This window comes from Chlorocebus sabaeus, chromosome 21 (assembly GCF_047675955.1).
Source record: "Chlorocebus sabaeus isolate Y175 chromosome 21, mChlSab1.0.hap1, whole genome shotgun sequence".
Classification (NCBI taxonomy): Eukaryota; Metazoa; Chordata; class Mammalia; order Primates; family Cercopithecidae; genus Chlorocebus; species Chlorocebus sabaeus.
In genome coordinates, this window is record NC_132924.1 from 90399027 (window position 1) to 90424434 (window position 25408).

At 35.0% G+C, this 25408-nt stretch overlaps 1 protein-coding gene across 1 annotated transcript in view; it reads left to right on the forward strand.

The window, feature by feature from the left end:
• CFTR (CF transmembrane conductance regulator) overlaps window positions 1–25408 on the forward strand; it is a 188297-nt gene that overhangs the window by 64242 nt on the left and 98647 nt on the right. Inside the window, exons 9-11 of the mRNA XM_073009299.1 lie at window positions 1590–1682; window positions 8173–8355; window positions 19026–19217. Coding sequence (XP_072865400.1) covers window positions 1590–1682; window positions 8173–8355; window positions 19026–19217 — 468 coding nt within the window. The remainder of the gene's footprint in view (window positions 1–1589; window positions 1683–8172; window positions 8356–19025; window positions 19218–25408) is intronic.

The window sequence follows — 25408 nt, forward strand, 5'->3', positions numbered from 1 at the left end:
ATAATGAACTTTGCAAATGTGCAAAAATATAGAAAAAGAAATTTCCTTCTCTAGGAAGTTATAAAAGTTGCCAGCTAATACTAGGAATGTTCACCTTAAACTTTTCCTGGCATTTCTCTGGACAGTATGATGGATGAGAATGGCATTTTATGCCAAATTACCTTAAAATCCCAATAATACTGATGTAGCTAGCAGCTTTGAGAAATTCTGAAGTTTTCAGGTGATAAGACTCAATTTATATGAAGCTAATTGGATAAACTTGTGTATTATTAAGAAGCAAATAAATGCTTATTATGCTTTTTTGCTGTTTATTTAAATATTTAACCCAGAAAATAAGTCACTGTGACAGAAATAAAAATGAGGGAGAAGGGTGAGCCACGTTTAGGTAGTTCTGGCATTATTTATTCTAGGCCAGAGGTTGCAAATGGTGGCCCATAGACCTAAATTTGGCTCCTAGACGTGTTTTAACCTTTCATTTAAAAAATTTATATTGGTTGGCTGCAATTAAAAATTGGGAGATGTCTCTCACACACACACATAAACACACACACGCTCATGTGTACAGCCTCTTTTGAAGAATTGGAATAACTAGTCAACTGCGTCCTCCTTTTCCACAAGCTATGGCAGCTCCCTGCTCACAGAGTGCCTGCCATCTCCAGTTCATCACGCTGTCTTCTCAGCCCCACTCCTTAATTATATCACCTGTTTGGTCCTGAGACTAAGTGAGTTTGAGATCTGTGATTTAGACAAAGTGGTGACTCTAGCTCTGAATCATAGTAAGTAGCTCTGGGAATCATCTTGTCTTCTGTTAATCCATTGAGAGAGAAAGAAAGAGAGAGAGAAAGAAGAAGAAACAGATCTGGGGAGAGTCACTGAATGGGAGCAGACAGACAGAGAAACAGATCTTGAAAACCAAACTGGGAGAAAATGAGAGAAACCAAAAGAGAGGTAAAGAGGGAGCAGAGAAGAAAATGAAGAAGAGAGGCGAGGACCAGGCTTTTTCATTACTTCTTATGGCCAAGACTTCCGGATGCATGGACTTAATTCTTCCTTATGCTCCTACCTTCCCTAGGGAAACTGATTTGAGTCTCTAATAGAGCTCTTCTTTTAGAATCACAGTTTGATGCCTTAAAACTAGTTATATATCTTCACATGCTTCCTTAACCCACAGAAGTGATGCTAATGAGGCCTTTAATGAGGAGGGTGCTATTAAGATGAAGACATTCATTTTTTCTCCATCTAGTGTTGGATTAAGGCACATTAGTGGGTAATTCAGGGTTGCTTTATAAATTCATCACTAAGGTTAGCATATAATAGTACAAGGAAGAATCAGTTGTATGTTAAATCTAATGTATAAAAAGTTTTATAAAGTATCATATGTTTAGAGAGTATATTTCAAATGTGAATCCTAGTGCTTGGCAAATTAACTTTAGAACACTGTAATAAAATTATTATATTAAGAAATAATTACTATTTCATTATTAAAATTCATGTATAAGATGTAGCACAATGAGAGTATAAAGTAGATGTAATAATGCATTAATGCTATTCTGATTCTATAACATGTTTTTGCTCTCTTTTATAAATAGGATTTCTTACAAAAGCAAGAATATAAGACATTGGAATATAACTTAACAACTACAGAAGTAGTGATGGAGAATGTAACAGCCTTCTGGGAGGAGGTCAGAATTTTTAAAAAATTGTTTCTCTAAAGACCTATTTTCTTTGTGAATCTGGATTTCATCCTGATGGCAAATAAAATTAGAATGATGATATAACTGGTAGAACGGGAAGGAGGATCACTCACTTATTTTTTAGATTAAGAAGTAGAGGAATGGCTGGACGCTCATGGTTGTAATCCCAGCACTTTGGGAGACCAAGGCAATGGATCACCTGAGGTCAGGAGTTCAAGACCAGCCTAGCCAACGTGGTAAAACCCTGTCTCTACTAAAAATGCAAAAAATTAGCTGGTCATGATGGCAGACACCTGTAGTCCCAGCTACTCAGGAGGCTGAGGCAGGAGAATCACTTGAACCCAGGAGGCGGAGGTTGCAGTGAGCTGAGATCGTACCACTGCACTCCAGTCTGGTCAGCAAGATGAGACTCTGTCAACAAACAAACAAACAAACAAAAAATAGAGGAATATTAAATGCAATATAAAAGCTTTTTTATTTCTAAGTCATATAATTTGTTTCACATAACAAATCAGGAAGTAATACAGAGATCATAGGCTTTGGAGCTGGGTTTGAATCCTGGCTCTGCCATTTACTTTCTGTGTAATCTAAGTCAAGTTGCTTAATTTTGTGGGCCCTCTGGCTCTCCATGTGTAAAATGGAGAATATTAATATTTACCTTGCAAGTTTGTTGTGAAGACTGAAGGAGACATTTTGGGTAAAACATTCGTCAGAGTACCATGCACACAGTGGTTCCTCAATAAACATTAGCTTCTCTGATCGCAAGTTCCAGTCCAAAGTGCTTTATATATACCAGTTAATAAAAGGATGTGGGAGAGATATACCCGTGTATTGTTTTCTACCATTTTTAACCTATTTTCATCCACCATTACAAATTCTGTCATACTGCTCGACATAAAAAATATTATCAATGATTTTTAGTCTCTGAAGGGCAATATTTGATTATTGAGCACACCTGTGGAATTTTTAGTTTCTTCTCACTTATATGGGTTGTGTACAGGTAGGAGGTATGAAGCCAATGTCCTAGGTCTAAATCTTTCTCAATGTCATACTTTGGATTCATTTATATAAGTAACTTGAGTACCAGTGCTTTGTTTTACTTCATTTTTTAAAGATATAGGTAACAGAGTAATTCCCATGTGCCTAGCAAAATTGTTTGGTATAAAAGTTTGTGGATCAGATTTATTTTACTTTGATTTTAGGAATTTCAAGTGTCTTTGTAGGCATGAAGGAAAAATATGTAGTTTGACATTTTCTACTACTTTCAGGTCGTTATTTTCCTACTCTAGTGCAAAAATCCTCAATTCCTGTCTCACTCCATCTAATTAAATAGGTAGCATGCTTGAGCCCTTACTATGTGCCAGGCACTAGGATAAGCGCTTTATATGTTTTTTCCCACTTAATTCTCACAGCATTTCTATGACCTCAATAAAATTAATATTTTCATTTCACTGATAATAAAATGGAGGCTTCAAAAAGTTTAGGGACTTGACTCAACTCACACAACTGGCAAAGATTGAAAATGGATTTTGGTCCCAAATGTCATAGGCTAGGGCCCTTTCACTAAACTGTTGTCTTCCATCTGGTGGCATCTACCTCCTCCAGTCTTTGTCACCTAAACTCTGTGCACCCCTTGATGGCATTTACTTATGATGCTGATGCTTGTTAAATTTCCTGTTTGAGGCTTTAATATCCGTATAAACGAGTCTTCCAATACTTAGAACTTATATTTTGTAGTGACTTCTTCAGAAGCTTTCTCTCTTAGTCATATCCTGAGTTTTGTTAGCACCTGGACTTACCTCGCTTTGGAAATGTTGCACTCTGAAATCTCTTTCGCAGTCTGGAATTTCCTAATCTTCCAACTCTTTGAGTCTTTTAATTCTACATTTACCGCCTTTCCATTTCATCAGAATTTCTAGTCTCCTTAATTCTTCCTTTTGGACTCCTGATTTGACCTCTGCTTATTCAAAGAACAGTAATTTCATTCTCTCAGCTGCACTCTCAATTCCCTTTTCCTTTTGGTGATTTTTTTTTTTTTTTTTCCTGCAAAACTCTTACTTTATCAGTTTTGGAGAAGGAAGTGCTATCTGGGAAACAATAGTGCTATCTGTTGACTCTAGTCAACTGTAAGTTTTATACATTTATTGTTTCAACCTTATATGGGTCTATAATCCTTCTTGGGAAATCCTTTCATTTGTCTTTAATTTCCTTTACCATTTCCCTAAAGGCTATTCCAGATTTTTATCACATTCACAAAATTTCCATCTTCTCCCAGGATCTGTTCACCCCCAGTAGATGGCCTTGTCTCCCACAATACATAGAGAAATAGAGGCCACCATCATATTTGAATGTTTCCAACATCTCTCTTCACCCTTGGAATTACCTTTTTCTTCTTTTGTATCTAAGAGAAAGACGTATGCTTCCTCTTACCCTTGTCTGAACTATTCTATTTTGCTTCATCTTCTCAGAACAGAGGACCAGCAATTGTTCTTCCTCCAGAAGCTTCCATATCTTTTGTCAACTGACTCCTTCTCATGTTTAAATATTTTCAAGTTAAACAATTTCTTCCCTGACTTTTGCTCATGCAACCTCATGCCCAAAACCTTATCACTCTTCTTCCCTTTGCTGTCAAGGCTGTTCTCACGTCTTCACTTTTTGTGGACTTCTCCCCACTACAACATAGATTCTGCTATCACCAATCTATTAAAACTGTTATACTCTTGTAGAATATATCATTTAATGTAGCTTCAGTGAACCGTTCTTTCCAGATCATTTTGGCCTCAGGCCATGACTTCTAAGTCTGCCCTGCCTGCCACTTAAGTGATTATGGGCCACTGGGTCCCCACCTAGGCTTCCGTGTTAGTTGGTTTTCATGTTGCTGATAAAGACATACCCAAGAATGGCCAATTTACAAAAGAAAGGGGCTTAAGGGATTCACAGTTCCACGTGGCTGGGGAGGCCTCACAATCATGTTGGAGGATGAAAGGTGCGTCTCACATGGAGGCAGATAAGAGAATAGAACTTGTGCAGGGAAACTCCCCTTTATTAAACCATTGGATCTTGTGAGACTTCTTCACTATCATGAGAATAGGATGGGCAAGACCCGCCCCCATGATTCAATTATCTCCCACTGGGTCCCCCTGGCAACACATGGGAATTATGGGAGCTACAATTCAAGATGAGATTTGGGTGAGGACATAGCCAAACCATATCAGCCTCATTCTGACTTTTTATGTTCTCTGTGGGTGACCTCTCTCAGGCTCAAGTGATATCAATGTGCTGATGACTCTCAAATGCACATCTCTGGCTTCAGTTTCTTTCTTGAACTTCATACATATGTTTCCAAATTTCCTGCACGTACCTCAATGTTCTTGTTCCTCACTCCCCAGGCTTCATAAATACCCACTCATTTTAGTGTATTCTCCATCTCCTTTGATAGCATCTCTGAGAGGCAAGTCCCTGGTGAGTTATATATGACTCCTCCCTTGCTCCAAACCTGAGAGTAAGTAAAATTCCTATTAACATATTAGGAAGCTGAGGCTTAGACAGTTTAAGTAACTCAAGCATGGTTACACACCTAGCTAGGGCAGAGCTAAAATGTCAGGCTAGGCTTCTATGACTCCACAGTCCTTTCTCACTCAGCATATCATCACTTATTTAAAAAAAAAAAATCACATATATGATTTTTTTTTTTCTCTAAGAGACAGAATCTTGCTCTATCATGTGGACTGGAGTGCAGTGGCACAATTGTAGCACACTGTAACCTTGAACTTGGGCTCAAGTGATCCTCCTGCCTTAGCCTGTTGAGTAGCTAGGGCTACAGGTGCACACCACCATGCCTAGCTAATTTTTGTTTGTTTGTTTGTTTTTTGAGATGGAGTCTCACTCTGTCACCCAGTCTGGAGTGCAGTGGTGCAATCTCGGCTCACTGCAACCTCTGCTGCCCAGGTTCAAGCAATTCTCCTACTTCAGCCTCCTGAGTAGCTGGGATTACAGGTGCCTGCCACTGCACCCACCTAATTTTTGTATTTTTAGTAGAGACGGGGTTTCACCATTGGTGAGACTTGTCTTGAATTCTTGACCTTGTGATCCACTCACCTCGGCCTCCCAAAGTGCTGGGATTACAGGTGTGAGCTACCACGCCTGGCGGCCTACCTAATTTTTAATTTTTTTGTAGAGACAGGATCTCACTACATTGCCCAGGCTGGTCTTGAACTTCTGTTCTCAAACGATCCTCCTGCCTCAGCCACCCCAAGTGTGGGGATTACAGGCATGAGTCCTTGCACCTGGCCCGTATATATGATTTTTAGTATATGTAAATATACACATTTACTATATGTAAATGTAAATATAAATAAAAATGTATGGAATGATATCCATTGAAATGTTAAACATAGTTCTTAGTGGTACAACTACAGGTGATTTCTCTTTTCTTATTTCTGGTTTTCTACATTTTCAAATGTGTCTTCTGTAATCAGAAATAAAAGTTATAGTAACAATAGTCCTCCATTGATACAAGTGCTTATTGGATAAAAGTCCCACTTCTAAGCATGAAACTCACAACTTTTAGGTTAATAGCCTTTGTCACCTTGTCAATACCTCTGACCCAGCCACTCACACCATTCCTGAGATATATTTTGTTCCTTTGTGCCTAAATCACTGTGCATGCAGATCCATCTTCCTGGAACACCTATAACGATGTCTTAGTCTTGTGAAATCCTACTTACGTCCTTCATAGCCTAACACGCATGTAATTTACTTGGTCAAGGGTGAGTCAGTTGTTCTCTTGAATGTACTCCTATATGATGTGGTGTGATTTCAATTGTTGCAGCAAGCACATTGCAATATTAATTCATTTATCATTCTCCCATGTAGGACGTTTGAAGTAGTTTCTAATACAGAGATTATACTCAATAAATATTTATTAGATAAATAAATGAATACGGGAATAACAAATACCTTTGTCTCATTTTAAAATACTTTCATTGTTAGCTACCCATATAATAAAAAACTCAAAGCAGTAGTCTTCAAGCTTGATTGTTTATGTATGCCTTAAAAGAATTTTGAAAACCTATGTACCCCTGACACACTTTTAAGTTAACTTATAAATATTTTGACATAGTTTTAAGTGGTGGCAAATGATGTAGTTTCTTGTGTATTTTGCACTGCGTAAGTATGCTACATGGATTTCTTCAAAACCTTGAAGCTGCAGTTTCAGTGCATTCAATTTATGGAAAATAAATGAATTCATGAAATTAGCTCTTATTGTCAAGTCAATCAGCTAGATATAACTTGCTTTCTGTCAGGAAAAGTCTGACTTTAAAATACAGATAATTAATAACTATTATTAATTACTTCATTAAATTATTAAAATTAAAATAATTAAATAATGTGTTAATTAAAATGCTTTATTCCCCTACTCATTTCTGCAATTTGACTCTAAGAATAGATAAGACACATAGATTACTTTATGTTTGAAATCTGGGTGAAATAAGATACTGCCTCCTTCAGTATTTCTGCCTTTGCTTTTATGGGAGCCTCTTTCAAGAGAAAGTCATTCTCTCATGGTCCCCTTGTTTGAGTCCCAGAGGTTTTTCTACTCCAGAAAGTTCTACATAGTAAGACTAGTACTATACTCCCTTGCATGGTAAGTGAGAAGGCTGTCTGTATAAAATGAGGGAAGGACTCATGAGAGGGAAGTAGGTCAGGAGAAATGATAGATTCTCAGGCAGGTTAATTGTAGGAAAGAGTTAATAGAGTCCCTTAAAACAAGGTGCATTTGCTTCCTCCTGATCAATCTTTAGGACTGTTTACTTTGATTTGAAGACCACTATGCTAAAGCTTCCCAAGGGGGCAATAGTGAGGCAAGGAATTTTTAAAAGGGAATTACTTCTTCCTAGCTACTTTTGTGAAATGAATTCATTTGAATCATCTGGCAATCTCTTCATATTTATTTTCAACAATAATTGCTTCAAGAAATGCTCTGAGCTTCTCAGAAGAGGATGCTACCAAATGTAATGGAGTAGAATTCAGATTTGGTTTGTGACTTAAACCTGTGTGACTTTAGTCAGTTAACTGCTGAGTCACAGTCTACAGCTTTGAAAGAGGAGGATTATAAAATCTATCTCATGTTAATGCTGAAGATTAAATAAGTGTTTATGTACCCAGCTTATAGGATAAGAGGGTGTGTGTGTGTGTGTGTGTGTGTGTGTATGTATATATGTATGTATTCAGTCTTTACTTAAATTAAAAAATCTTTAACTTGATAATGGGCAAATATCTGAGTTTTGGATCATGTCCTCTAGAAACCATATGCTATATAATTATGTACTATAAAGTAATAATGTATACAGTATAATGGATCATGTGCCATGTGCTTTTCAAACTAATCATACATAAAACAAGCATTTATTGAAAATATCTGACAAACTCATCTTTTATTTTTGATGTGTGTGTGTGTGTGTGTTTTATTTAACAGGGATTTGGGGAATTATTTGAGAAAGCAAAACAAAACAATAGCAATAGAAAAACTTCTAATGATGATGACAGCCTCTTCTTCAGTAATTTCTCACTTCTTGGTACTCCTGTCCTGAAAGATATTAATTTCAAGATAGAAAGAGGACAGTTGTTGGCGGTTGCTGGATCCACTGGAGCAGGCAAGGTAGTCTCTTTTATTCTTCACTATTAAGAACTTAATTTGATATCCATGTCTCTTTTTTTTTTTCTAGTTTGTCTGTAGTGCTGAAAAGTATTTTTGGAGAAATTCTTACATGAGCATTAGGAGAATGTATGGGTATAATGTCTCGTATAATAGAAATTACTCCACTGATAATTTACTCTAGTTTTTTATTTCCTCATATTATTTTCAGTGGCTTTTTCTTCTACATATTTATATTTTGCATCACATTCAACACTGTATCTTGCACATGGCAAGCATTCACTATTTTTATTGAATAAACGAATCATCCATTTTACCCAGTCTTCACCAGAACAGACATTTTTTCGGAGCCAGTCCAGGAAAATCATCACTTACATTTTGCCTCAATAACCACATGAGCAAAAGGTCCCCATTTTTGTTAACATTAGAGTTTTCAGAATAGATTTAGATTTGCTTATGATATATTATAAGGAAAAATTATTTAGTGGGATAGTTTTTTGAAGAAATACATAGGAATGTTAATTTATTCAGTGGTCAACCTCTTCTCCATATCCCACCCTAAGAACAACTTAACCGGGCATATTTGGAGACACATCTGAAAAAAACTAGTAGATTAGAAAGAAAACAGTGCAAAAGGACAAAAGTTTATTGTCAGGAGAAGAGAAGACTTTGTAGTGATCTTTAAGAACATAACCCATTGTGTAGATAATGATAAACACTTGCTGTCTTTTACTATTGAGAAAATAAATTTAAAAGACATGAAAGAATCAAATTAGAGATGAGAAAGAGCTTTCTAGTATTAGAATGGGCTATAAGGCAATAAGTATTTGCTTCAGAAGTCTATAAAATTGTTCCTTGTTCCCATTTGACTGTCATTTTAGCTGTGGTACTTCGTAGAAATGTAAGAAAAAGTTTAGTGATCTCTTGAAGCTTTGCAAAAAACTTTCTAGAATTATACCCAATAATCTAAGTCAAACAGAAAAAGAAAGAAAGGGAGGAAGGAAGAAAGAAGGAAATGAGGAAGAAAGGAAGTAGGGAGGAGGGAAGGAAAGAAGGAGGGAAGTAAGAGGGAAGCAGTGCTACTGCTGTAGGTAAAAATGTTAATGAAAATAGAAATTAAGAAAGACTCCTGAAAGGCGATTATTTATCAATATCTAAGATGAGGAGAACCATATTTTGAAGAATTGAATATGAGACTTGGGAAACAAAATGCCACAAAAAATTTCCAGTCAATAAAGTTGGTGTCAGGCTGGGTACAGTGGCTCACACCCATAATCCTAGCACTTTTGGAAGCAAAGGCAGGTGAATTACTTGAGTCCAGGAGTTTGAGACCAGCCTGGGCAACATGGCAAACCCCATCTCTACAAAAAATACAAACAAACAAACAAACAAACAAATAGCTGGGTGTGGTGGTGTGTGCCTGTAGTCCCAGCTACTTGGGAGGCTGAGGTGGGAGGATCACGTGAGCCTGAGAGGTGGAGACTGCAGTGAGCCATGATTGCATCACTGTACTCTAGCCTAGGTGATAGGCTAAAAAAAAAAAAAAAAAAAAAAAAAAAAATTGGTGTTCACAATGATAATAATACAATTTGGTTGTTTCTCTCTTCAGTTGTTTTCTTACATATGAAACAGGCTTTTAAAATAAAATAGCTGGAATTGTGCATGTTTTCTTACATAAACATTTTCTTTCTTAATATGTTATTATTTTTCTTCTGTACTTGTGTATTATTACTAGCAGTTTCACTATTAAAAAATTATACCATAGGAGGGGCTGATACTAAATAAGTTAACAATGATCTAAACAAGGATGTTTATGAAAAGGTAGTAATTGTGTTTCATAGAATTTTTAAAATTAATTCTGCATATGTCTTCAAGATCAATTCTATGATAGACGTGCAAAAATAGCTTTGGAATTACAAATTCCAAGACTTACTGGCAATTAAATGTCAGGCAGTTTTATTAAAAATTGATGAGCAGATAATTACTGACTGACATTACAATTGCATCTTATGGGAAGCAGCTATGAAGGCAGAGTCAGAGGAAAGCAGTGGTCCCTTGGGAATATTTAAAAACTTCTGGAAATGGAGTTTACCAGCTCTATCTAAGAGGTTGCCTTTTAGTAGTATTAGGAATGGAGCACTTTATAGTTGTTTTTTTTGGACAAAAGATCTAGCTAAAATATAAGATTGAATAATTGAAAATATTAACATTTTAATTTAAATCTTACCCACTCAATACAATTTGGTAATTTGTATCAGAAATAACCTAATAATTCTTCTACTTCTATAACTTACTCTAATATGTTTGCAGAGATTTTATGTAAAGCTCTTCAATATAACATTGCTTTCAGGACCCAAAAATTGGGTGGGAGGAGTCTCATAAATGTTGAATAATAGGAGTGTGATTAGATAAATTTTGGTGTAGTTCTATAATGGCATGCTATTCAGCCAATAAAAGGGCTCTTAAAGAATGACTGTGACAGATGTATATGATATACTCTTAAGTGAATAAAGAGTTACAAAATGTTATGTACAAGTTACAAAATGTTATGTACATTATGATCCATTTTTCATAAAATCACATGTGTATGTATATATGTGTCTGGAAGGATAAATTTATCAAGTTGTTATCTGTGAAATTTTGGGTATATTTTATATTTCTAGATTTTTCTGTTACTTTGTTACTTTACTGATAAAGTAATAACGTTGTTGACTTTTATCACTCTCCCCTATTCATAATCATCTAGGCTGCAAAGGGACTATGTCTTCTTTATTTTTATATTCCAAGGACTGTCAACAAGTGCCTAGCACTTGACAGGTATTTTATAGAAATTTAACTGAATATCTTTAGGAAATAGATTTTTGTTTGTAGTTGTTCTAGTCTATATTAAGTGTCTTGCACTTATGAAACGTCCTTGAATTATTTTAGTGAAGCAATATTAGTATAGAATTTTGCATCACAGGATGCTCTTGAGTGAAAGCTGGCTTGTGGCATCTCACCAGTGTGTGGGAAGTTTCAGTCCTTCTGTTGTCCCCATCACAGCTGAAGCAGTGCTGTTGCTGACAATTCCTGACACCACCTTGTCTCTATTATCTATCATTGCCTCACTATGGTACTGAGTTTTAGCTTATTCTTGTAATTACTGGAACTCATATGTATAGAATAAGCTATTAGCTCATGTTTTTGCTTGCTTTTCATACAGAATACATGTCTGCAAAGAGTTTTATCAATGTTTTGGAATTTTGGGAGATATGAAGTTAAATTCATCATTGAACACATATATATACACACACACATATGTATAGACATAATACATGATTTATTTTATTTAATTTTTAAAATTTTATTCTTTTTAGAGATAGGGTCTTACTCTGTCACCAAGGCTAAACTTCAGTGGTGTGATCATAGCTCACTGTAACCTTGAACTCCTGGGCTCAAGTGACCTTTCTGCTTCAACCTCCCAAAGTGCTGGGATTATAAGCATGAGCCACTGTGTCTGGTCCAATATGTATATATATATATTTTTAACCTGGATCATCACTATATTGTGTTTGGGTTCATAAAGCTGTACTATGTGAAAATATTACTTCTAGTTTTAATTTTGTGCAAAACAATTTTATATAGAAATGAGGTAATTTAGATTTTTTTCCACGTAATAAGAATTATAAAATTTACTGAAACAAATATCAAAAAGATATCTGTTACTTGACCTTCCTTTCTTCTGAATATATTTTAGGTGATATTATTTATTAAAATTTAAAAATGAAAATTAAAATATATAAAAAGTTGAAAATTCTTCCTCTCTTTACTGTCTCTCATTTGTCCATTTTCCATTCTACTGCATTCCCTCATCCAACCAAGGTAGCCAACCTGGGTAATTTTTTTTAGTATCTTTCCAGAGATGTTTATATATATATACACATATATACACACACATATATATACATATATATATATATAATCAATATATATTTTTATTGTTCCCCACCTCTCTTTTTATGTAACAATATGCAGAGTTTTGTTTCTTGCTTTTCCCACTATCTTGGACAACTTTCCATATTCAAAGCACAGAGGACTTGCACATACATACACACTGCTGAATATTTGTGTCTCTCCCCTGCCATTCATATGTTGAAATCCTAACTCCCAAGGTGATGGTATTGCAGGGTGGGGCCTTTGGGAGGTGATTAGTCCATGAGTGTGGAGTTCTTAGTAAATGAGATGAGTGTCTTTATAAAAGAAGCCTTAGAGAGACCCTCACCCCTTAGAGACAACCTCACCCCTTAGAGAGACCCTCACCCCTTTCTGTCATGTGAGAACACAGCAGGAAGACAGCTGGCCATCCAGGAATCAGGAGTCTCTTAGCAGACCCAATCTGCTGGCACCTTGATCTTGGATTTCCCAGCCTTCAGAACTGTGAGACATAAATTCCTGTTGTTTATAAGTCACACAGTTCATGGTATTTTGTTATAGCAGCCTGAACAAGGACACACACACACACACACACACATTTAAATAGATGCATAGTATTCTATCATATGGATGAATATTCTATGATAAAATGAATCACTATTGATTGACATTTGGGTTGTTTCCAATATTTTGTTAACACAAAGAACAACACTATAAATAACTTTATATACATACCATTTAGCACATCTGCAATTGTATCAGTAGGCTTCCTATAAGTGGTCAAGCATTTGTGTACTTGTGATTTTGGTAGATGTTGTCAAATGTCCTTCCCTGAAACTTGTACCAATTCATACTCATGCCATACACTCTATATAAGAGTGCTGATTTCCCCACAGTGTTACTAACAGATGACATTATCTAATTTTAAAAGTTTCTCCTCTTATAGAGAAAATAGTATGTCAATGTATTCTTAATTTGCATTTCTTTTATTATGAGTAGTGTAAGATATCATTTCAACTTATACACAGGAGGAATTTCTCTCTATATAAAGTGATCCTAGAATCATAATGAAAAATATCACCAACTCATTAGGAAAATGTACAAAGCATTGAACAGATATTTCATCAAAAATAAAAATATAAGTGGCCTTTAAACATTGAAAGGTAACATTTGAACAAAGACTTGCAGGAGTTGAGGGATTAGGGAATGTAGACTCTGGAAAGAGTCTTCAAAGTAGCAGGTGAAGCAAGTGCAAAGCTTTCAGATGGGACTAACTATACCCGTCTGGTTTGAAGAACAGTAAGGAGGTCACTGAGGCTGGCATAGAGTAAGACAGGAAGGGTAGAATACTGTCAGAGAAGTAATCAGCGGTGGAGGTAGGGGGTAGACCAAAAAGTCCTTCATAAAGAGTAAGGCTTTTTTCTCTGGGTGAGATTAGAGGCCACCAGAGAGTTTTAAACAGAAGTAACAGGGCCACTTTGGCTAATGTTTTTAGGCTATTCTATAGGGAGACAAGGGAGGAAGCAAGGAGATGAGTTAGGAGTCTATTGTGCCAATTCAGGCAAGTGATGATGGTGGCTTGATCCAGGTAGTGGTGGAAGTAATATAGTAGGATGTGATCAGATTCAGGACATGCTTTGAAGGAAGATCCAATAGAATTAATGGATAAGTTGAACAATGGCATATGAGAAAATTCATAGAGGAGTCAAAGATGATTCCAAGCTTTCTGGACTGAGTAGCTGGAAGGATAAAGGTGCCATTTACTAGAAAGATAATGGGAGAAACAGGTTTTGGATGGAGCTTGGTTTGGGGATATTAAGTTTGAAATGCCTATTTGACATCCAAATAAAGATGTTAGTTGGATGTACAAGTCTAGTTTCAAGGAAGAGGGGGCTGGTAGTGTGAAGATGGGGCTGGATGAGATTCCAAAGGAAAGAGGGTTGATAAGAAGAGAAAGGGGTCTAGGGGTTAGCCTAAGGGCATTCTAAGTATTTGAGGCTAGGGAGGTGGGTGAAGAAAACCCAATAAAATAAAAGTCTGAGAAGATAAAGCTAGTGAATGAATGTGGCATCCTGGAACCAAACTGATGTCAAGGAGAAGGGTGTTATCAGCAAGGTCAAATGCTCATTCATCAAGTGAGATGAAACTGTGATAATTAACCAGTGTCTTTTGAAATACAGAGATAACTCGTGACTTAATGAAAGTAATAGTAAAGAAGGTCAGACTTGACCAGAATGAAATTAGAAAGAATAAGAGGAAAGAAAAGACCAAATACAGACCACCCTTGATGCCTTATTCTTTTGATATACTCTTGGTGTCCACTCGCTAATACAATTGACCCTTAAACAATACAGGCTTGAACTGCATGGGTACACTTATTTGTGAACTTTTTTTCAACTAATACATTGGAAAAATTTGGGGAGATTTTTGACAATTTGAAAAAACTCACAAACTATGTAGGTTACAAATATTGAGAAAATTAAGAAAAAGTAAGATATGCCATGAATGCATAAAATATATGTAGACACTAGCCTATTTTATCATTTACTACTATAAAATACACACAATCTACTATAAAAAGTTAAAATTTATCAAAACTTAACACACACCAACCCTTACCCTACCTGGCACCATTCGCAGTCAAGAAAAATGTAAACAAACATAAAAATATAGTATTAAACCATAACTACATAAAAAACTAACTGTAGTACATATGGTACTACTGTAATAATTTGGTAGCCACTTCCCGTTGCTGTTACGGTAAGCTCAAGCATTGCGGGTAGCTATTTAAAACACCACGTGATGCTAATCATCTCCATGTGAGCAGTTCTTTCTCCAGTAAATTGCATATTGCAGTAAAAAGTGATTGCTAGTGATTCTCGCATATTTTTCATCATGTTTAGTGCAATGCCATAAACCTTGAATAACATCAAGCAATCCATACAAAGTGCCACTAGTGATGCTGTGAGTGCTCCCAGGAAGCACGGAAAAGTTGAAACAGTACAAGAAAAAAGTTGAATTGCTTGGTATTTACTATATATTGAGGTCTGCAGCTACAGTTGCCTGCAATTTCAAGTTAAATGAACCCACTATAAAGAGTACTGTAATAAAAGAAAATAAAATGTGAAACCATCAGTGCAGCTATGCCAGCAGGTGTGAAGACCTTGCACTTTTTCCAAAATACAAACTATGAAATATGTGTTAACATAATATGTTAACTATGAAATATGTGTTAACATAATATGTTAACTATGAAATATGTGTTAACATAATATGTTAACTATGAAATATGTGTTAACATAATATGTTAACTATGAAATATGTGTTAACATAATATGTTAACTATGAAATATGTGTTAACATAATGTTAACTATGAAATATGTGTTAACATAATATGTTTATGTTATCGGTAAGGTTTCCAGTCAACAATAGGCCAGTAGTAGTTAAGTTTTTGTGGAGTCAAAAATTATATGTGGATTTTTGACTACACAGTGAGTTGGCACCCCAACCTTCATGTTGATAAAGGGTCAACGGTATATTATTTATTTTTTGTATTTCTATTCATAAATAAGATTAAATCTATATTTCCAAGCAATCTTCATAAGATTTTGTTGTTGTTGTTGTTGTTGTTGTTGTTATTATTATTATTATTATTATTATTATTGAGATGGAGTCTTACTCCTTGTCGCCAGGCTGGAGCACAATGGTGCGATCTCGGCTCACTGCAACCTCCGCCTCCCGGGCTCAAGCAATTCTCCTGCCTCAGCTTCCCAAGTAGCTGGGACTACAGGCACGCGCAACCACATCGGCTAATTTTTGTATTTTTAGTAGAGACGGGGTTTCACCATGTTGGCCAAGATGGTCTTGATATCTTGACCTCATGAACCGCCCGTCTCGGCCTCCCAAAGTGCTGGGATTACAGGCGTGAGCCACCGCACCCGGCCATTAATATTGTTACCCAATAAAAAAAATCTGGAAGCTTGTCTTCTTTTCCCCTGATTCTGTAACAGTTTAAATAGCACTAGAGTTACCTGTTTTGAATTTTCTTTTTTCCCAAGCGGTCCCTTATGAGTTTTCTCTCTGTTTTATTTATTTCAATTTTTATATTGTGTTTTTGCAACTCCTTTGATGATACTTTTCTTCTTGATTAGGTTTCTACTAAAACCAAACAAGCTTTCCATGAATTAGCTTTTAGATTTACTTATTAGTTTAACTGTTCTGTTGTATCGTTATATCAACTGTTCTGTTGTTCTGTTGTATCGTTAAATTTTATTATTATAAATTATAAAATTTATAATTTTATCTTTATTAATTATTCTATTTTTCTTCTGCTTTTTTGTTGTTTTTCTAGTTTTTGAGTTAGATGTTTGATGCTTTTTTAAAAGGTTGTGCATTTTCCTCTGGGTAATACTTTAGCTATGTATTATGGATTCTGATATATAGTGTTTCTATTACATTGTTTTCTAGAAAATCTGTAGCTTTGTTTTATATTTGTTTCCTCTTTGACCTAAGATATCCTAAGGGAAAGTTTAACATTTTCCAGAAAGAAAACAAATTTTCTTTGTTTTCCAAGAATGTTGTTCAAATTATTTCTACTTCTTGGAATTTTTATCCTTTTTGTGTATCCAGTAAATAGTCAATAATTATACTTGCTCTCTGACCACATAAAAGAATGTATTTGTGTAATTTCTATTAATAGATTAGAGTTCAACTCAGATATTAAATGTACATCATTATTTATGATATTTAGGTCTTCTACATCTTCACTTATCTTTTTTCTACTTGCTTTGTCATTAACAGATAAAGTTGAATTAAAAGCTTCAACTACATACGTTTCTCTCTGTTATTCCTTATCGGTTCTGTAATTTTTACTTCAAGAATATTGTTTTTTAAATGTAATGTGTAGATAATTGTAATTACACTCTAGCATTATAAAGATCCTTTTCTTTTTCATTGAATGTATTTGGGCCTACATATATATGTCTAACATGAAAATTATAGTCCTTTTTTTTGTTTCTTTGTTTGTATTTACAGTTTTAAGTTCCATTTTCAACCTTTATGCATTCTTTGCTTTAGGTGTGTCTCTTTTAGTTAGCATAAAGTTAGGTTTGTCTTTAATTTCATCTGAAGTCTTTTCCTCTTAATAGATGGGTTAAGCCAATTGAAAAATAAAACTGACTTATATACTTTTATTTCAAGTATGTCCTCCACAAATATTTTTGAATAGATTAGCTAATATACTTTGGAATTTGTTTAAAAAAGGATTTTAAAAAAATTGTGGTGAAATGTACATAACATAAAATTTATCATTTTAACCATTTTTAAGGGCATAGCTCTGTGGCATAAAGTATACTCACATAGTTGTGCAACTGTCACCTCCTTTTGATTTTCGTTTACTAATTTTGTAAATCTGTTTCATCTGAGTTGCCTTACTATGTTTTGTTTTATGTTTTTCTTTCCTTTGTTATGAAGTCACTGTATTGTCTGTATACTATGTGTATCTGTGAGTGTGTGTGTATATGTGTGTATTATGGCTTTTAAAAAAGTCTGTATTTGTGTTCCAGTGGCAATAATTATACTAATAACTTTATGTTAAATTTTTCATTCTATGTGACCCTAGTTCACTAATATGAGCTCTGATAAAATCAGTGCTTTTTCGAGGTTAGGAGATGGAGATCATCCTGGCTCACACGGTGAAACCCCGTCTCTACTAAAAATACAGAAAATTAGCCCGGCGTGGTGGTGGGTGCCTGTAGTCCCAGCTACTCAGGAGGCTGAGGCGGGAGAATGGCGTGAACCCAGGAGGCGGAGCTTGCAGTGAGCCGAGATTGCACCACTGCACTCCAGCCTGGGCAACAGAGACTCCGTCTCAATAAATAAATAAATAAATAAATAAATAAATCAGTGCTTTTTCTTCCTCTGCTACCTCCTTTCCTTCTACTCAATTTTAGTCAGTAGTAGTATCTTTTTTCAGATTTATCGTTGTATTGTTAAATCTGCTTATGATTCTGTTACTTTGTTTATTAGCTTTAAATGATACCTTTTGATTTTCAGCTTTTCTTGATAAAGTAATCAGCAAATTTCCTTTACACTCCAACTTACATCCCATTTCCTTTGTTTATTTGGTTTTTACTGCTAACTTTTCTTATTGTCGGGCGTATAACAGTTCTTCAACTCTAATTCTGTCATTAGTTTTAATTTTTGTTCACAGTTATATAAATCTTTGTTGACTGATAGTCCTTTTGTACTGTCATCTCTTAGATGACTATATACTCCAAGAAAAGCTCATGGGAACAATATTACCTGAATACATCTCTATTACCTAACCTCTACCTAATAAGATGAAGATAATGAATCTACTTTGTAGGATTTCTGTGAAGATTAAATAAATTAATATATTTAAAGCACATAGAACAGCACTCAACACAGAGTGAGCACTCAGCAACTGTTAGCTGTTACTAACCTTTGCCATTCTTCTTCCAAACCTATTCCAACTATCTGAATCAGGTGCCCCTTCTCTGTGAACCTCTATCAAAATACTTGTCACACTATATTGTAATTGTCAATTTTACTTTCTCTTGTATCTTTTGTGCTTAGCAGAGTACATGGAACAGGAAATATTTTAAATATTTTCAATCAAATTAGTTAATAGGATCTTTAAAAATAAGAATATACACTTCTGCTTAGGATGATAATTAGGGGCAAGTGAATCCTGAGCGTGATTTGATAATGACCTAATAATGATGGGTTGTATTTCCAGACTTCACTTCTAATGATGATTATGGGAGAACTGGAGCCTTCAGAGGGTAAAATTAAGCACAGTGGAAGAATTTCATTCTGTTCTCAGTTTTCCTGGATTATGCCTGGCACCATTAAAGAAAATATCATCTTTGGTGTTTCCTATGATGAATACAGATACAGAAGTGTCATCAAAGCATGCCAACTAGAAGAGGTAAGAAACTATGTGAAAAATTTTTTATTGTGCATATGAACCCTTCACACTACTCAAATTATATACATGGCTCCATATTCAATCAGTCTACATATGCTTATGTTTCCTCTACGGGTAAGCTACTGTGAATGGATCAATTAATAAAACACATGACCTATGCTTTAAGAAGCTTGCAAACACATAAAATAAATGCAATTTATTTTTTAAATAATGGGTTCATTTGATCACACTAAATGCATCCTATGAAATGGTGAGAATTTTGTTCATTCTTTAGTGAGACAAGTGTCCTCAATGGTTATTTAAATGACATGCATATAAATGATATGTGGTATCTTTTTAAAAGATACCACAAAATATGTGTCTTTAAAAATATACTGCAAAAATTATTAAGATGATTTTAATAATTTTAATAATACTATTGCCTAATGGAATGAGCATTGATCTGCCAGCAGAGAATTAGAGGGGTAAAATTGTGATGATATTGTATCCCTGGCTTTGAACAAATAACCATGTAACTTCTAGTGACTGCAGTTCTTTGATGCAGAGGCAAAATGAAGATGATGCTATTACTCATTTCACAACAATATTGGAGAATGAGCTAATTATCTGAAAATTACATGAAGTATTCCAAGAGAAACCAGTATATGGATCTTGTGCTGTTCACTATATAAATTGTGTGATGGTGGGTTCAGTAATTATTGCTGTAAATGTTAGGGCAGGGAATATGTTACTATGAAGTTTATTGGCAGTATACTCCAAACAGTATTTCTGATTCAAAAGCAATATCTTTGATAGATGGCATTTGAAATTCCTTTATATAATCTTTTATGAAAAAAATTGCAGAGAAAATAAAATGTAGTTAAAAATACAGTATCCAAAAAAATGGAAAAGGGCTAACTGTGGATTAGATAGAAATGACAATTCTTATAAAAAGGATTGCATTCTTATATGAATGGCTCTCCATGTATATACTCAGTCATTCAACAGTTTTTTTTAGAGCCCCATTCTTATTTTTTATACACTTTGAGAGCATAATGAAAAGAAAAGCTATCCTGCAAAAGTTTTGGACTTACTTCAGAGAGGATATACTTCATTCCTCAAAAGGCCTTCTTCCAGGAATAGTATTTCATAACCTGGAGGTTGGAAAAATCTGGATTTTTTACAAAAAAAATCTGAGTGTTTCTAGAGGACACAGATATTTGTCTAGGAGGGGACTAGGTTGTAGGAGTGGTAGTACCTCGCAAGATAAATCATGGGCTTTATTTACTTATGAGTGGAAAAGTTTTGGAAGGTGCCTTGCAGACTTTTTTTGTGTTAAGTATGTGTTTTCCCATAGAAATCAATTTATAAATGGTGGTTGGATTTCCTCAAATCAACCTTTAAAAGTATATTTAGCCAAAATATAACTTAAATATATTACTAGTAATAAATTTAGTACTGTGGGTCTCTCATTCTCAAAATGAGCATTTACTAATTTCTGAACACTGTGCTAGGTCCTGGGAATACTAAGTTGAATAAGACACAGTCTATTTTCTGAAGAGTTTATAGCAGAGCCCCCTGTATTAATAATGAAGGATTGTGTGGTATGTGAATAATATATCAATAAGGTTGTTAAAAATAATGAAAAAAGGAGAAGAGGAAGAACATCTTTTTTTTTTTTTTTTCTGATTGCATGGGCATCCTTAAAATTATTTTTGAGGTGTACAATTCATTGTTTTTTTAGCATATTGACAGGGTTGTATGATCATCACCGTATTTGTGGCCCCTTGAAAAGAAATCCTGTGCCCATTAGCATTCAATTACCATTCCTTTGTAGCTAAGTCTTCCCCATTCCAGCTTTAAGCAATCACCCATCTACTTTCTGTCTCTATAAATTTATCTCTTCTGGACGATAATATAATAGGAGTTTTTGTGCCTAAATAAGCTTCTAAAGAAGAAGTAGTTAAGGAATCATCATTCAGCAAATATTTATTAAGACTTGCTATATTTTATACAGTGTACTAGGAGTTGGAGATGAAAATATGTGTAGAACATGAATCATATACTTCAGGGGTTCGTGGACTAGTGGGAAAGACAAACATATCAATAACAAATCAAAATGGTGATGTAATAGAAAATGACAGAGGCATTTTTACAGGAGTAAAAGGAGGTAGCATGGACTCTATCTGGGTCTGCATGATGTGAAGAGTAATCTCCTTACACAAAGAGGCACAAGGCTAATGTCCTCTGATAGAATGATTCACCATGCAATTCTAAGGGTGACAAGAATGAAACTTAGGGCCTTGAAGGAATATTTTGATTAAGAGCTGCCAATAAAGTAGAGTGAAGATTAGATTGATGTGAAGAAGTAGGAGATTAATGAGTAAATGGTCACTGGCTTGTTGAGAAGATTAACTGAGATGTACATATAATGTACCTAACACAACGTCTTGTACAAAATAGCCATTCAGTAGAGACTAGCTTGTATTATCTCCCTTTGAGGTGAAGAAAACTATTAGAAATAGTATTTCTATTACTGATAGTATTTCTTCTACTTATGCCTCCCTTTGAGGTGAAGAATACTGTTAGAAAACATGACATGGGAGAAATACCCCTGAGAGCCAGTTCTTGTTAGTGACTACTGTGCAGAAAAGATGGAGGTTGGTGTAATTAAGGAGAAGGAAAGCCATGAAGCCAAAGAATTATGAAAAAGCATCAATATGAATTTTCATGATATGAATTATGAAAAAGCATCAATATGAATTATGAAAAAGCATCAATATGAATTTTATAACCACAAAGTGGTCACTTATGGTTATGAAAGGATGGTCACTTATAAATATGGTGGTAGTTCTGTGTGATACAATTTACAGAAGTTGGTATATCTTGTGGAAGAAAACAGCATAGAATCCTGAAGGTCTGAACTGTGGCCACACTGGCTCCATGCTCAAGAAATGGCAATGGGGTTGGGAGGTGATTCCACTTTATGTCCCTTTCAGACACATAAACATGACTTGTGTGAGTACCTTATGCCAGACACTATTCACTGTGTAGTGAGCATGGTGAGTATGAAACGACAACTTTGTTGTCTTTTCTGTCAAAGAACTTGTAGGCTGGTTGGGGGAAGAGACCATTTTAATATGAAGTGCTGAGCTAGAGCTACCCTTAGGGCACTAACAGAAGCCTAGTTGATGGTTTTTAGCCTGGCTGGACAGTTCAGGGATCTCTAAAATCAGATGCCTTGAAGACTGAGTCGAAGAAAAAAAATATATTTTGGACAGAGGAAATTGTATGAACAGAAACACAGGACATGAAACTACTTGGTTGGTGCAGGGTATCATCAGGATAGAACCAGATAGAACCAGAGTGTAAATAAGCCAGAAGGCCATGTCATGGAGGCCTTGTATAGCAGTCTCAAGAATTTGATTATGGAGAACTTTCATCAGGGGATGATGTAATCAGCTTTGAAGTGTGGATATATCACTGACTGTGATAGTGAGGAGCAGAATTAAGGTGGACATGATTAGAAGCTTTGTGAATAGCAGAAAGAACATAGATTTTGAAAGCTGACAGACTTGGGTTACTGAAGAAAGTTACTTAACCTTGCTATGTCTTGAGTTTTATCCTCTGCAGTATGGGGATAATACTGCCTATTTTTTAGAGTTTTGTGGATTATTCTGGCATATATAATATAAAATAAAAGTTATTATTATTATTGATTGTACTATTTGCTATTCTGACTAGAAGGAGAAAGACTAATAGGAAGCTATTTCAGGAATCCGGATATGGTCATGATGGACAGGAAGAGACAAGACTTATATATAGGAATTCTGGGAAGATAAGAAATGTCATGTTTATGTACTATTTGCATCCATCAGAAAAGGCATCAGGAAAAATGATCCTTCAGGAAAGAGTGATTTTTTTTTCTTCAAGAAATTAGAAGAGGAGAGAAATTGGTTTGAGATTAAGAACTACATGCATAACAAAAATTGGGAGGGAAGACAGGTAGAAATGCTATGGGGTTAGGAAGGAAAAATGCAGAGGTGAATTACATAGAATTGAGACATCTGATCAAGACAGAGGAATCACAACTTTTGCTAACAAAGTACTAGTGGAGGATGCCACTAGGTGAGGTTTAGTAAATAATTGTTGACTATAGGCTGCATTTAAAAAACTAAACAATTTATGCTTCTTCTTTGCCTAAGTGTCAAAACATTCAGCTTTTTATTTCAAAGTATCTCTGAGTCCCTGTTCCCTTTTATATTCTGCTGACTTTTGTAACTGATTTAGGCTTCCTTAGTCATCTTATGATAGAAAAAATCACCCAGGCATTTCCTACATTTCTTGTATTTTTTAAAAATGTAATGGATGTAATGAATTTTAAGCAAATGTAATGAATACAATGAGTAACTTAGTATATGCTGTTTTCTTCTCTATACTGAATGTTTCATATATGTTCTTTTCTATGCAACTACATGGTCAATTCCTTGAAAATCAACTCTAAAATCTTTATTTTGGTATACTCCATGTAGCACATTGAGAGAGTATTAAACTCTTGTTGGATGATTGTTTCAGAAGTGTTTTAAAGTAGGCATGTCAGTTGCAAAAATTTTGCTCAGCAAATGTTGTTCTGTCTCACAGTCTCAAGACATTGAGCAGATGATTACATGGTAGCATGTGATTGCTGGGAGTAACAGATAAAAGTAACTGAAAGTGCTCAGTTATCCTGACAGTGAAAATCAAAAGTGTCCCCTATTTTCAGTGACTTAAGAGTTTCCGTTTTTGTGTCTTTTGTATTGTTGTTAAATAAGTGTTCTCACCTTTGAAAAGGCCAATAAGAATTCAATACACTATAATGCCTGTGTGCCAAATGAAGGTGCCCTTTTTTTTTTTTTTAAAGTGTGGAGGAGTTTTGATCATAAGAACTTGAAATACCTACAGAATCCTTTATGGTTAAGCAGCTGGTGCCAGCACAAGAATCCCTCAATATGTTCTCCATGAAGCCCCGTTCACCAAATGCAAACATTCATGATTCAGTATGTTTTCATTTTGACTGCCAAAGTTGATCTATTTCTTAATATATTACATCTAGACTTGGAACTGGAGATGAGAACAGAATATTATCTTCCTCATTTTTGTGTTTTTGTTCAACTCTAATGTCTGCAAAGCACTTGCGTATGTAATGATCCTTGATGTCATAGGAGCAGGCAGGTAAGTGTAAAGTTGTCTGGATAGGAGAAAGCATGCACAACATATTTCACATAGTTTTCTGATTTCAGTTTGTTTTTGGAAATTATTCACTCAGTGAGATAGCTTAAAGACGTTATCATGGGGAAGGGCATGGAGATAGTTCTGTGTTGATAGAAAACCTGTAATGTACAGCCATGAGTGACGAGTCAGGTTTGGATTCTTCACCTTCAGTCCTCCTCTTTCATAAACAGCTCCATGTTCTGTTTTACATATTCTACTTTAAATATAGGTTATAGAAGAATGAATTTCTAGGCAAAGTGACACTTATTTTAAAATACTATTTTGTATCCCTGTGCCCATTAACTTATCCTACCATTTTTCTTCCCCTGTGTCCAAACCACCTTTAGAATCTCCTAAATATTTGTAGCTTTTGTAAACAGCACTGGAGACTTTGCTAGTTTAAAAGGAGAAATCAACATAATTAAGCCCTAGTTAATACTTTTGGAACCACGTAATGGTCTTCTTTAGTAAGTGTCTGTCATGACAGCCATTACATATACATCATAATAAAAATTTATTTACTGTGTAAGTTGAAGAAGGTAAAATCTGGATGTAGTTTCTAAACTCTGCTTGGCAGTTTTATACTTAAGTCACTAGAAGAAAAAAAATTGGGAGGGAAGCTGACAAGAATTTACTGAAAGAAAAAAATACTTGGGAGGGAAATTGGCAAGAAGTATGAAAAAGCTTGGGAGGGAAGTAAGCAAATAAATGAGTTAATTACTGTTCTGGAAAATAAATTCTATCATGCAGATATCACATGACTGATTAAATTTGAATTTGACCTCCTGCTTTCCAGGTCTGGTAAAAACTAACCTGCAAGAACTTGAAACTTAACCTTTGAATGGTCAATCCACCACTGTAGGAGAATTTATGATCGTTCAGTTGGGAATTTTCAGTTCAGAACTGAAAATAAAAAAGTACCATAGGAATTAACATTTGCATTCAGTAGCCAACACATAATG